This window comes from Mustela putorius, unplaced genomic scaffold (assembly GCF_011764305.1).
Source record: "Mustela putorius furo isolate JIRA1106 unplaced genomic scaffold, ASM1176430v1.1 tig00537350_pilon_pilon_pilon, whole genome shotgun sequence".
Lineage (NCBI taxonomy): Eukaryota > Metazoa > Chordata > Mammalia > Carnivora > Mustelidae > Mustela > Mustela putorius.
Window position 1 is genome coordinate 23,579,922 of NW_025422471.1, and position 12,170 is coordinate 23,592,091.

A 12,170-nucleotide genomic window follows, 5' to 3' on the forward strand; every position below is an offset into this window, starting at 1 on the left:
GGTAGTCAGTAATGTGGAAAATACATAACTCTTTCCCATACTCTCAGAGATAACTACAATGAGAAAGTTCTTACGTATCCTTCCAGGAAATTTTTAAAAAACGAAATGATAATATATATACTGTTCTCTAATGTGTCTTGCTTATCCTTTAATACATCTTGGAGGCCTTTCCATATTAGCAATTGTAACTATGTCAGTGTTTTTTTTAATCACTATATAATATTTCCTACTATTCCCTTTATTTAATCTCATTTTGAGGGGCATTTGATTGATTTCACTTTTTGTTGAATATAAGCAATACTGTAACATACACTTTTGAGTATGTGTGAGAATTTATCTATTTGTAGTAAAAATTTCTAGAAATAGAATTGTAGGTCAAAGTTTACTGCATTTTAAATTATGATAGATATTGCTAAATTACCTTCCAGATGGGTTGCACCGGTTTTCTCCCTCCACCACCAGTGAAGTCTGTTTCCCTTGCACCTTTGCCAATATTGGGTACTATCCAATTTCATAACATTTGCCAGTCTTACAGTGCAAAATGTTATTACATGGAGTCTTCATGATTATGAGTGTATTAAGTCTTTTTCCTCATATTTATTGGTTTATTCTTTCAGTAAATATTTTTAAGTGTCTTTTATCCATTTCCCTGTTGGTCAGCTCTTAATTGATTAGTTAAGGCTTCTATATAATTTAAGAAAATTACTCATTTTTGACTTTTTATGGCATTTTTTTGGTGTAAAAGCTTTAAAAATTTCTGTTTATATTTTTCTTTTCTTGCTTCTGAGACTCCCCCAGCCTTTTATCTTTTATAGAAAGTGGCATTTTTGGTTTATATTGCTCTTCAACAGTGAAACTTTTCCTTGTGCCAGTCAACTTTTTTTGTCTCAGCACATACAAGCTCAGCTGGCTCAGTGCTCTGTGAGATTTTCTTGAAAACTTTAAGGATGAGTTGTCATATTCTGGAAGTCATCCTAATATCCTGAGCGAAAGTAGAACTTACTTTGTGCTGCCTTCCAAGAAAGCAAGTAGCTGACGTCATTGATAAAAGGTTTGGCAAACATGGAGACTTGCTGTGAACTATGGCGTCGTGGTTTTTAAAACTTGTATGCATGGGATGTATACCTAGAAAATGTAATCCTAAATTTTAACCTTTATTGGGTCATGGAGCCTTTTGAGAATCCAGGGAAAGCTTGGAGTTTTCTGTTTCTAATGAACATGTTAGTATGTAGCAAATATTCATTTATTCTTTGAACTAATATTTATTGTGTGCCTTTTATGTACGGTGTTAAGTGTGCTTGAGAAAACAACCATAGTCTTCATTTATAAATCCTTTGTAGACCTTCTGTTGGATCCTCATATATCCAGGTTTGTTTTTGCCATAGTATCTGCAGAATTCCTTTGGTTGACTCCTTCTCCTCATTTGAGACCTCAGCTTAAATGATTACCTACCCAGAGAGGACTTTTATGGTCACCCAGTCTTACTTTATTTCATTACCCTATTTTAATTATTTTTAGTACTGCTATATGGTCTTTCTGTCCACTTTTGTTGTTTTCCTTCCCTCCCTCCTCTTTCCTTCTATCATTTCTGTCATTCCTCCTACTCCTACCCATCCTGTGTTCAAACTTAGAATGTAAGTCCCAAGAAGTCAGGGATCCCAGTATTTTGAACAGTTTCTGGGGCATGTGGATATTGAATTAATGAACTCGCTAGACATGCTAGTAAGTACTTTATAGTGATCTCATTAAGTCTTTATTACAACCTATTCAAAGTACATACTAACCTTAAGTTTTATTGATTTTTCTCTGTAAATAAGTCTTTAAAAAAATTATCATCTGGTCCTTTACAGAAAAGTTCTGCAGACCTTTTTCTTAAGGAAATGTCTTTTTTCTCTCTGCATACTTTTAAGATTTTTCTCACTGATTTGATTTGCATCAGCTTGACCACACTATGCCTAGAGTAGCTTTCTCTGCATGTGTGTGTATTCTGTTTTCTTCAGGTTTTAAAATATGTGGGCTTATGTCTTTCATTACTTTGGAAAAATTCTTAAAATCTTAATTGAAAGGCTGGGATATGTACCATACCTCTGTACTTGCCAGAGACTTGAATTCCAACTCCTCTACATAGCAGTGCATAGTTGCTGAAATCCCTGCACAGATATTTAACTTCTGAACTGTTTTCTGCTGGATTTTCTGGAATCATGCCCTGTGAAAATGTAGATGAGTACTTAAAGGGATTTTTGTGTACCTTTTCACTGGTTCTCTCTTCTGTAATTTTGCCCTTCAAGTTCCATTTCCTTTATTACCTATGAACTTCAGCATTTGTCTCCTCAGTCTGTTAAAACTGCCATTTCTTGTTGAGTTCTAGTCTCCCAAATGGCGGTTTGGGAAATATATTCAAGGAAAAAACTGGTGTAAATACAGAGCTCACTTTGTTGTCTGCTTCTCTTCTTTGCAGGATTTTGGCCCCTTAAGTCTTGACTGCTTTGGTTGGTTGCTCTTTAGTGCATTCAGAAAGTTACTTATTTCTTCCAGCTTTTATACTTACTTTCTGTGGCAGGTTTAGTTTCTTATAGACCCATGGGCAGATGTGGAAATCCCTGCGGTGTATTATAAACATAGCAGCCAGAATGATTCTGTCACATGTATCATCAGATCATGGCTCTCCTTTAGTCAAAGCCCTCCAATGGTTCCTTTTTTCATTTGGAGTAAACATATTATTTACTCCCCTTTCATTGTCTCTTTTGCCTAGAGTGCTCTTCCTCCATATTCCTCACTCCCAGTGTCTGCATGGCTGACTGCTTTACTTGTAAATCTTTGTTCAGATGTCTCTTTATTTAGCTTACTCTGACCACCCTCTTTAAAATTGCCTTCTCCATTTCCTACTGCATTCTCTTCCCTCTGCTCTATTTTTCCCTCATATCACCTCATGATTTAAAATTTATTTATTATGTTTGTTGTTTTGTCTCTTTTAGTTGTTAGGATGAAAACTCTACAAGGGTGAGGATTTTGATCATTTTTGTTTACTGGGGTGGCACAAATGTAAGTGGTAGCCAGGTGAGAGTAGAGTTACAGAATCTGAGAGGGGAGGGAATTTAAGATGGAGAAGTAGTGGTTAATTATATCAAATGTAGAGGAATAATTTAAAAGTATTCATGGAATTTTTAAATTAGGAAGTTGTACCTTTGTGAGAGAAATTCTAATGGAGGAGTAAGAGAGAAAAAAATTACCCAAGGTTGAAGAAGTGGTGATGGCAATTGTACACTGTTCCTTTTTTAGTTTTGTGAACAATATAGAAGGAAAAGTTTATATTTACTTGGATAATTTGTGTTCTTTTTTTAGGGGGTTAGTAGATGGATGATTAGGTAGTTGGGAGTTTTTGTTTTATTTACTCTTGTATTATTAAGTCAGTACTTTGTCCCCAAAACTATACAGTGTTTTGAAGGTCATCCAAGGAAAGTATAGGTCATAACTGAACTGTAAGTTACTAATAAGTTTTTATATTGTGCACATAAATGTATCATGAAGGCCATTCCCTTTGGCTACTTAGCACTAGAAAAAAGTAAATTCTGATTCTTGTTCCCAGCTGTTTTTTTTTTTTTTAAACATATCTATTTGTACAGTGTAACACTTAAGTAGAAACATTTTTCATTTAAGTGGCTCATAAAGCATGCAGAGTTACCTATGTTTTAGAATTTTAAAATTTTTTGACAGGGCTTGAAAAGGTCCACCTTCCTTTTAAAGATTTGATACGTCGTTTGGGGGACATGCCTCCAACTAGAAATTGCTATTCCATGTTACTTTCCCTAGTCCATCATTCCTGGGTTTAAATTTCAGGTGTTGCTTTTTATGGTACACAAATTCCCTTTTGAGGGAAAAGAAGGAGATGGTGTATATTGCAGTACTTGCAAACTGATTAAATAATTATTATTTTTTTCTTTCAAATTTCTAGTCCATCATGGATCTTCTGTAAAATACATTAAGAAATAAATTACTGGAAAAATGGAATGAAAGAAAGCATGCAAAATGCAAGCCCCCATTTTTTTTTTATTAGATTCAAAAAAATAGTGTTGAATTATTGTCAGGTTTTTAGCTTTGCTTGCTTTCAGTTTCTGTACATGTCTCCTCATGGATTAGTAAAAAGAATTTGTGGATTAGTGATGGTTCTTGGACTGAACTTTTTTGGATCACACTTTGAGTATCACCGATACAGTGTATAAGGCTGTATAGTCTTAATCATTCCCTTAATTCACATTGTTTTTAAAAGGAGTGAAAGATTTAAATGAAATATGGATTATAGACATTTTATTTATTTATTTTTTTAGTACTTTCTATATACAATATGGGTCTTGAACTCATGACCTTGAAATCAAGAGTTGTATGCTCTTCTGACTGAGCTGGCTAGGTGCCCCTGGATTATAGATTTTGTTTTGTTTTGTTTTGTTTTTTAAGAAAAGAGTTAATTTATACAATGTTAAAGCTCTCCTACCTCTTAAGTTCTTATGTATAACTGGTAACATTTTGCTTTTTGATTATAGGTGATTTTTTTACTGGTGCTGATGAGAGTGTCTTTCTGGTAATAGTAAGATTTTCTCTAATTCCAGTTACATATTTTCCTTTAAACTATAAAAAGATATATTTTGAAAATGAAAGGAAAAGTTATACCACTTATTACCACAAGATGTCACTTATGTAAAAATAAAGCTGGTATCCTAGTACTCAAAGCTGGAAAGCTGCTGGTCAGTAGGTAAATAAAAAATCAGGTAAATTTAAAAAAATAATAATTCAAACAAGTATTGTTTTTCACCTATCAGTGAAAGTATTGCCAATTCAGCATTATTTGAATCAACTCTCTTAATGTTTAGCAGAAGGAATTTCTCAATTTCTAAGATTAATGAACTAACTGATACATGTTAATAGGCCATATTTGAATCCAGATAAGGAAGAAGGTAGACCTAAAATGACCCTATACAAGTGCACTTATTTTGAGGGTAAATGAGATGTGTTTTTTGAGGTGTGTGTTTTTTAAAAAAAGATTATTTATTTATTTGTCATACAGACAAATAGAGACAGGCAGAGAGAGAGAGAGAGAGAGCAAAGGCAGGCAGAGGGAGAGAGAGAAGCAGGCTCCCCACTGAGCAAGGAGCCGCTGTGGGACTCCATCCCAGAACCCTGGGATTATGGCCTGAGCCGAAGGCAGTGGCTTAACCGACTGAGCTACCCAGGTGTCCCTGAGGTATTTGTTTTTAGTCTCCCAAGCCTTTACTGTTGACAGTAACAGTAACTGGTGACAAAGAGGAATTGGAGAAGAAATAATGTAATTTATGTCAGAATTTTCAATAGTTTTCATGATATACCTGTGTGAAGTTGAATATTACATCAAGTTGAAGCAGTGCCTGGGGTATTTCTAGTATCTTCTCTGAACCTCAAACTTACTATCGGCCTGTGTTAAAACAAAAGATACTTATGTTTGTTGAAGACTACATTAAACATGATCTGCAAAACCTTTGGCTTTAATATTGGGATCTTGTTTTCTTACTTTTAATTTGAGAGTGTGTGTCAGTACCTAAAAGTGGTTGGGAAGGGGACTCTGGTATCTCAAGCTTAAAAGGAGTAAACCAAGTTTCCATTAGGCTCTGAATAAAGTTACTCCTAGGATTGGAGAGGTTGGGTTATCCTAAAAATTGTTGCTTTGTTATTCTTCATTGCTCACTTCTCTAACACTGGTGGAGAAGAATGTTGGAGAGCTCTTGGGAAAAGTGTAAGGGGGCAGACATGAGCAAATGAACTTTCTTTTACTTTTGATATGTGTATGTGTCATCACATAGTCTTTTTTTCCCCTATCTAATTATTTCAGTTTTTTTTTTCTTTCTTACCCCACTAAGATTTGTAAGATTTTTTAAAAATTTTCATTTATGGAAGTATACATGGTCATTAAGTCAAAGACAAAAATAAAAAGTAGAAAGAAAATAACAAGGTAGATAAGGGGAAAAAAAACCTCTCGTGTGGTTCCATTTTTTTTTTTTTTTTTAAAGATTTTATTTATGGGACGCCTGGGTGGCTCAGTTGGTTAAGCAGCTGCCTTCGGCTCAGGTCATGATTCCAGCGTCCTGGGATCGAGTCCCACATCGGGCTCCTTGCTCAGCAGGGAGCCTGCTTCTCCCTCTGCCTCTGCCTGCCATTCTGTCTGCCTGTGTTCGCTCTCTCCCCGTCCCTCTGATAAATAAATAAAATCTTTTTTCAGAGGCTTTAACCCACTGAGCCACCCAGGCACCCTTCCATTTTTTTTTTTTTTTAATATATTCTATGTCTACTTCTCTAATTGAGGCAAACTCATTTTTTTTTTTTTTAAGAATTTATTTATTTGTCAGAGAGAGACAGCACAAGCAGGGAGAGCAGTAGGCATAGGGAGAAACAGGCTCCCCGCTGAGCAAGGAGCCCAAGGTGGGACTCGATTCTAGAACCCTGGGATCATGAACTGAGAGCCAAAGGCAGATGTTTAACTGACTGAGCCACCCAGGCATATTATTTTTAATATTCCTTTCAGTTACCTTTGCAGTATAGAAGAGTGACAAGTTTTAAGAAGGGATTCTAAATGTAATCCAGTGAACATTTATGATATTTTATTATTTGGTAGTTGTATATCCTCAGATACAGTTTTTATGTGTTGCTTTCTCTACTACTTGTGTATTTTCTAACTGTAAGTTTAGAGAAAAGTCACTGTTTTAATTATTTAACTATTTTTGTGTCCCATTAGTTGTCACCATTGTATTTAATTTTATGAGCTGCTTCGAAAAGAAGAGTAATTTTTTTTTTTGCATAATAAATTTCATTGCCTCTACTCTTTGGAAAAAAATGTACTTAGTATTTATTTGTTTATTTATGTTTTTATGTAATGACCATTTGTAACATTTACCTTCCATATTAGTTTGCTATGGCTGCCATAATAGAAAGACACAGAACCTATGGCTTAAAGAAACTTATTTCCTCTCAATTTCTGGAGGCTGTAAGTCTAAGATCAAAATAGGCAGTTCTGATTTCTTCTGAGACCCCTTTCCCTGGCTTGCAGGTGGCCACCTTCTTGCTGTGTCCTCACCTGGTCATCCCTTGTTCTGTCTTTGTCTGTGTCTTAATCTCCTACAAAGACATCAAGTCATGTTGGATTAAGGTCCATCCATCCTGATCTCATTTTGACTTAATTACCACTTTAAAGGCTCTGTCTCCAAATAGCCACATTTTGGGGGTTAGGACTTCATAGGAATTTTGGAAGATATATAACTTAGCCTGTAATAACATCTGATTGATCATTCATTCTTAGTAAGTGCTTACTGTGTACATGAGGCTTAAATTCATAAAGTGTACAAACACTAGTTAGTAGTTTTGTGTCCAGGATTTCTATGTATAGTTAAAGAAGATTTTCTGGTTTACTCATAGACCTAAGCAAGGGTTTCTCATACTTTTTTTTTTTAATTTTAAGATTTTAATTTATTTGTCAGAGAGGTAAGGAGAGAGAGCACAAAGAAGTTAAGAGGCGGGCAGAGGGAAAAGTAGACTCCCCACTGAGCAAGGAGGCTGATGTGGGACTCCATCTCAGGACCCTGGGATCATGAACTGAGCTGAAGGCAGTTCAGCTTAACCAACTGAGCCACCCAGGTTTCTCATACTTTTTGGTGATTGAACTGTTTCATGAAGTAGTCATGTGGCATAAGTTTTTTTTCCTTTTTCTGCCTTGTGAAAAGTTGAAAGATTGCTAATTATAAACAAATAACTATTGTAAGTAGTTAATTACAATTTGTAATAATACAGTCTTAGTTTCCTTTTAGTTTCTTTGAGAAGATTTTGCTTTGATATACTAAAATACAGTATGTAGTGATTTAAATTCTTGAGTAAGCATGGATGAAGCTTAATTGATATCTGAGTATAAAGTGGTGGCTTATCTGATTCCTCATAATGTTTTTCTCAGAAGTAGATTTATGTCTTTTGGTCTTGTTTAGGAGAACACGACATCTTATTCACACCTGAATAAAACATTATGAATGTTTTTACTATTAGCTTTACAGAGGTATGATTTGCATATAATAAATTATCCACCCAAAGGTGGTAATTAGATGTTTTGACAGGTATCTGTACCAGTGAAGTCACCGCCACAGTGAAGAAGATACTGAACATTTCCACCATCTTATGAAATAAAGTTTTCTTACGTTCCTTGGCTCTCCATTTCTTCCTCTACTCCATGGCCCTGGGGTATGACTTATCTGCTTTCAGTCTCGATTAGTTTGCCTTTTCTGTAAGTTTAAATGAATTAAATCACGCTGTTTTGTGTCTGACTTCTTTCACTCAGAATAATGATTTTAAGAATTCATCCACTGTGTTGCATCTATCAGTAATTAGTTTTCATAGCTGGGTAGTATTCCAGTGTTTGGCTAAGTCACATTTTACCAATGGATATTTATATTTCTTCCAGTTTTTTACTATTACTAATAAAGCTGCTATGAATGTTCATGTAAGTTGTTATGTGGAAATATGTTTTTATTTCTCTGAGAAATGGAATCGACTGGGTCACATGATAGGCTTATGTTTAAATTTGTAAGAATCACCCAGTTTTCCAAAGAGAGAGTGTGTGTATGTGTGTGTTTTTGTTGTTCTTACAGTCCCACCAACAATATGTGCGAATTCTCATTTCTCTAGAGCCTTGGCAACATTTGTTATTGTCAGTCTCTTAATTTCAGTTCCTCCATTGGGTGTTAATGATATCTCATTTAATATGGATTTTCCTGATAGTTAATAATCTTAAGCGGGTTTTAATATGCTTACTGGTATTCCTGATCTTTTGTGAAATGTCTTGACATATTTTAACCATTTTTTTTTTAGTAATCCCTTTAGCCAAGGTGGGGCTTGAACTTATAACTGAGATCAAGAACCACATGTTCCACTGAGCCAGCCAGGCACCACTTGACCATTTTTTTTTTTTAACCATTCATTTTTGATTGGCTTCTTTGTCTTCTTATAAATGAACCATTAATTGTTATATAATTGGTTTTTTAGATTGAACTTAAGACTTTACTTGTATTTACTTGTGTGTGTGTCCTCAATTCTGTTTTGTGTCATGTATCATCATCACATCAGTAAAGATGCATAACTGTTCCATCTCCCTTTTATAACCGCCTTTCCCTTTTTTGATCTTAATGTGCAGAAGCCACTGACCTTTCTCTGCTTCTATAATTTGTATTTATTTTTTTATTCTATAATTTATTATTTTGTTATTTCACAATTATTATATAAGTAGAATAATACAGTATTTAGCCTTTTAGAATTAACTTTTCTCACTCAGCATATTTCTGTGGAGATTAATCAGAGTTGTCTTATGTATCAATAGTTTATCTAACCTGATGAGTGGTATTCCATGCTGAACCATTCATCTGTGGATGGACATCTGGGTTTCCATTTTGGCTAATAGGGATGAAAGCAGCTATGAATTCCTGTGTGCAGGTTTTTGTGTATCAGTTTCCATTTCCCAGAGATAAATACCCAACAGTGAAATTACTTGGTTGTCCAAACTGCCAGAGTGGCTGTAACCCTTTAAGTTCCTACCAGCAGTAAATGAGTGATCCAGTTCCTCTCTGTTCTATCATTAGGTGTTGTTACTGTTTTTAAATTTAACTTAATCTTTTCTTTTTTTCTTTCGAGAGAGAGCATGTAAGAGTGGGTAGAGGGGCAGAAGGAGAGGGAGAGAGAATCTTAAGTAGGCTGCACACCAAGCGAAGAGCACAGTGCGGGGCTCAATCTTATGATCCTGAGATCATGACCTGAGTTGAAATTAAGAGTTGGTGCTTAACCAACTGTGAGCCACCCAGGTGCCCCATTTTTAAAAAATTTTAGATGAGAGCCATTCTGATATATATGTAGTTATATCTTGCTGTCGTTTTAATTTGTATTTCCCTAATAGGTAATGCAGTTATCTTTTCATATGCCTTTCGCAATGTGTACCTCCTTTAGTGAATTGTTGATATCTGTATTAGTTTGCCAAGGCTGCCATCAGAGAATGCCACGAAACGGGTGGCTTGATTAACAGAAATTTATTTCTCACTGTTCTAGAAGCCAAATGTCTACCATCATACTGAAGGCAGGTTTGGTTTCTTCTCAGGCCTGTCTCCTTGGTGTACCATTGGCTGATATCTCTCTGCGTCCTCATGCTGTCCTGTCATGTAGAATCCTGAAGTCCGACAGACTTCCCTCATTTTGTTTCTTTTCTCCCTTTTACTCCAAGCTGGCAGTGTCTCTGTGGTATAATCCCATCTCTCTCTCTGGCTTCTGCTCTGACACCTGCTTATATTCATGAGTTGGTACCCATGTAATCTTGGTGAAATAATTTTCTAGCCACACTTTTGAAAAAGGTCCAATGAAGAGTTCTTATATTTTGCAATATAGATAGGCTGAAAATTTTCCAAATCTTCAAGTTCTAGTTCTTTTTTTGCTTAACATTTCCTTCAGTTTATCTTTCTCACTTTTATCATAAGAAACAAGGAGAAACCAGGCTGTGCCTTTACTACTTTGCTTAGAAATCTTGTCTGCTAAATATCCAAGTTCATTACTTTTAACTTCCACTTTCCATACAACACTAGAAGAAAATTAGGAGACAAGTTCCTTCCACTTTATAACAAGGATTGCCTTTCTTCCAGTTTCTAATAACATGCTCCTCATTTCCATCTGAGATCTCATCACAATCACCTTTAACATCCATATTTCTACTAACACTCTCTTTAAGGCAATCTAGGCTTTTTTGTTTTTTGGTTTTTTTGTCTTAAATATGCACCTCCAAACTGTTCCAGCCTCTATCCAAAGCCACTTGCACATTTTTAGGTTTGTTATAGCAGCATTACATTTCTGGGTACCAAAATCTATTGGTTTGTTATGGCTGTCTTAACAAAATATAGACTGTGTAGTTTAAACAACAGAGATTTACTTCTCACAGTTTCTCACAGTTCTCCCAGGATACTGGAATTCCTGGTTTGATTACTCTTGAGGCCTCTGCTTGGCTTACATTTGATTGTCTCCTTTCTCTGTTCTCACATGGTCTTTTCTTTGTGGGTGTGCACCAGTGATGTCTCTCTCTCTCTTCTTAGGACAACATCATTTTTACTGGATTAGAGGTCTACCCCTATGACCTTATTTAATTACTGATCTCTTTAAAGGCCCTAGTAAAGTCACCTTTGGGGTTAAGGAAACATAGTTTAATCCATAGTTTTGTCCCTTTTCTAATTGAAATTTTTTTGTTAACTGTTGAATTTTGAAATTTGAAATATAGTCTGGATATTAGTCCTTTATCGATTATGTGCAATATGTGCAATATGGTTGCAGATAGTTTTGCCAGTCTCTATTCTTTTTCTTCCTCTTAATGGGGAGAAAGAGTTTTAAATTTTGATGAGATCCAGTTTATTGGTGTTCCCTTTTATGGACTGTACTTTTGGTGTCAAGTGTGAGAACTCTTCGCCTAGCTATATAACTTTTAAAAATCTGTCCTTTCGTGTTGAAGGAAAAATGATTAGAGATTGCAAATTACAGATTTTCTTTAGCTAGGGGGAATATGTTGGGAGAATATGCTGGGAGAAGTTTCACTTAGGATAGGAGCAGATCAGTTGTGAGCAAAATAATTTGTTGTGGATTAGGGGGTGCCTGGATGGCTCAGTCAGGTTAAGTGTCTGCCTGTGCCTCTGCCTAGTGTTTGGCTCTTTGTTCAGTGGGGAGCCTGCTTCTCCCTCTCCCTCTGCCTTCCATTCCCCCAGCTTGTGGTCTGTCTGTCTCTCTCAAATAAAATCTTTAAAAAAGTGTTCTTATGTTTTTCTTTTTCTTTTTTTCAGTTTTTCTGTGTAAGGTAGTGATAGTTTTTGTTCTGCACTTTTAAGGATGTTTATATAGCAATTAGTTTTGGGAAATAGGAAGTGTCTATTTTATCTTACATGGTAGCATGGTCAGTCCAAATTAGAAACACAGAATATCCTTACTGAGTGCCCCAATCTCATTCTTCACCGTCACTGCATCACACTGATTTCAACTTGTAGGTAGTTCTTGCATCTATCCTACATTTTCATCCTTACTACTAACTAACTATTCTGGTTCATCACCTTGTCTTCTCATTCAAGTGTTAAAATTGGCTTTACATAATTCTTTGA

The 12,170-nt window shown here is 35.5% G+C and overlaps 1 protein-coding gene across 6 annotated transcripts in view; it reads left to right on the forward strand.

Moving 5' to 3' along the window:
* Positions 1-12,170, forward strand: part of AP3B1 (adaptor related protein complex 3 subunit beta 1) — a 352,907-nt gene that overhangs the window by 81,353 nt on the left and 259,384 nt on the right. The window contains exon 1 of one of the 6 annotated variants that reach the window (XM_013063674.2): positions 8,219-8,244. The exons of the other annotated variants lie outside the window; for them this stretch is intronic. Within the exon in view, the coding sequence (XP_012919128.1) occupies positions 8,234-8,244 (11 nt within the window). The 5' untranslated portion in view covers positions 8,219-8,233. Of the gene's footprint in view, positions 1-8,218; positions 8,245-12,170 lie in introns of those variants that run through there. 6 annotated transcript variants of the gene reach the window in all.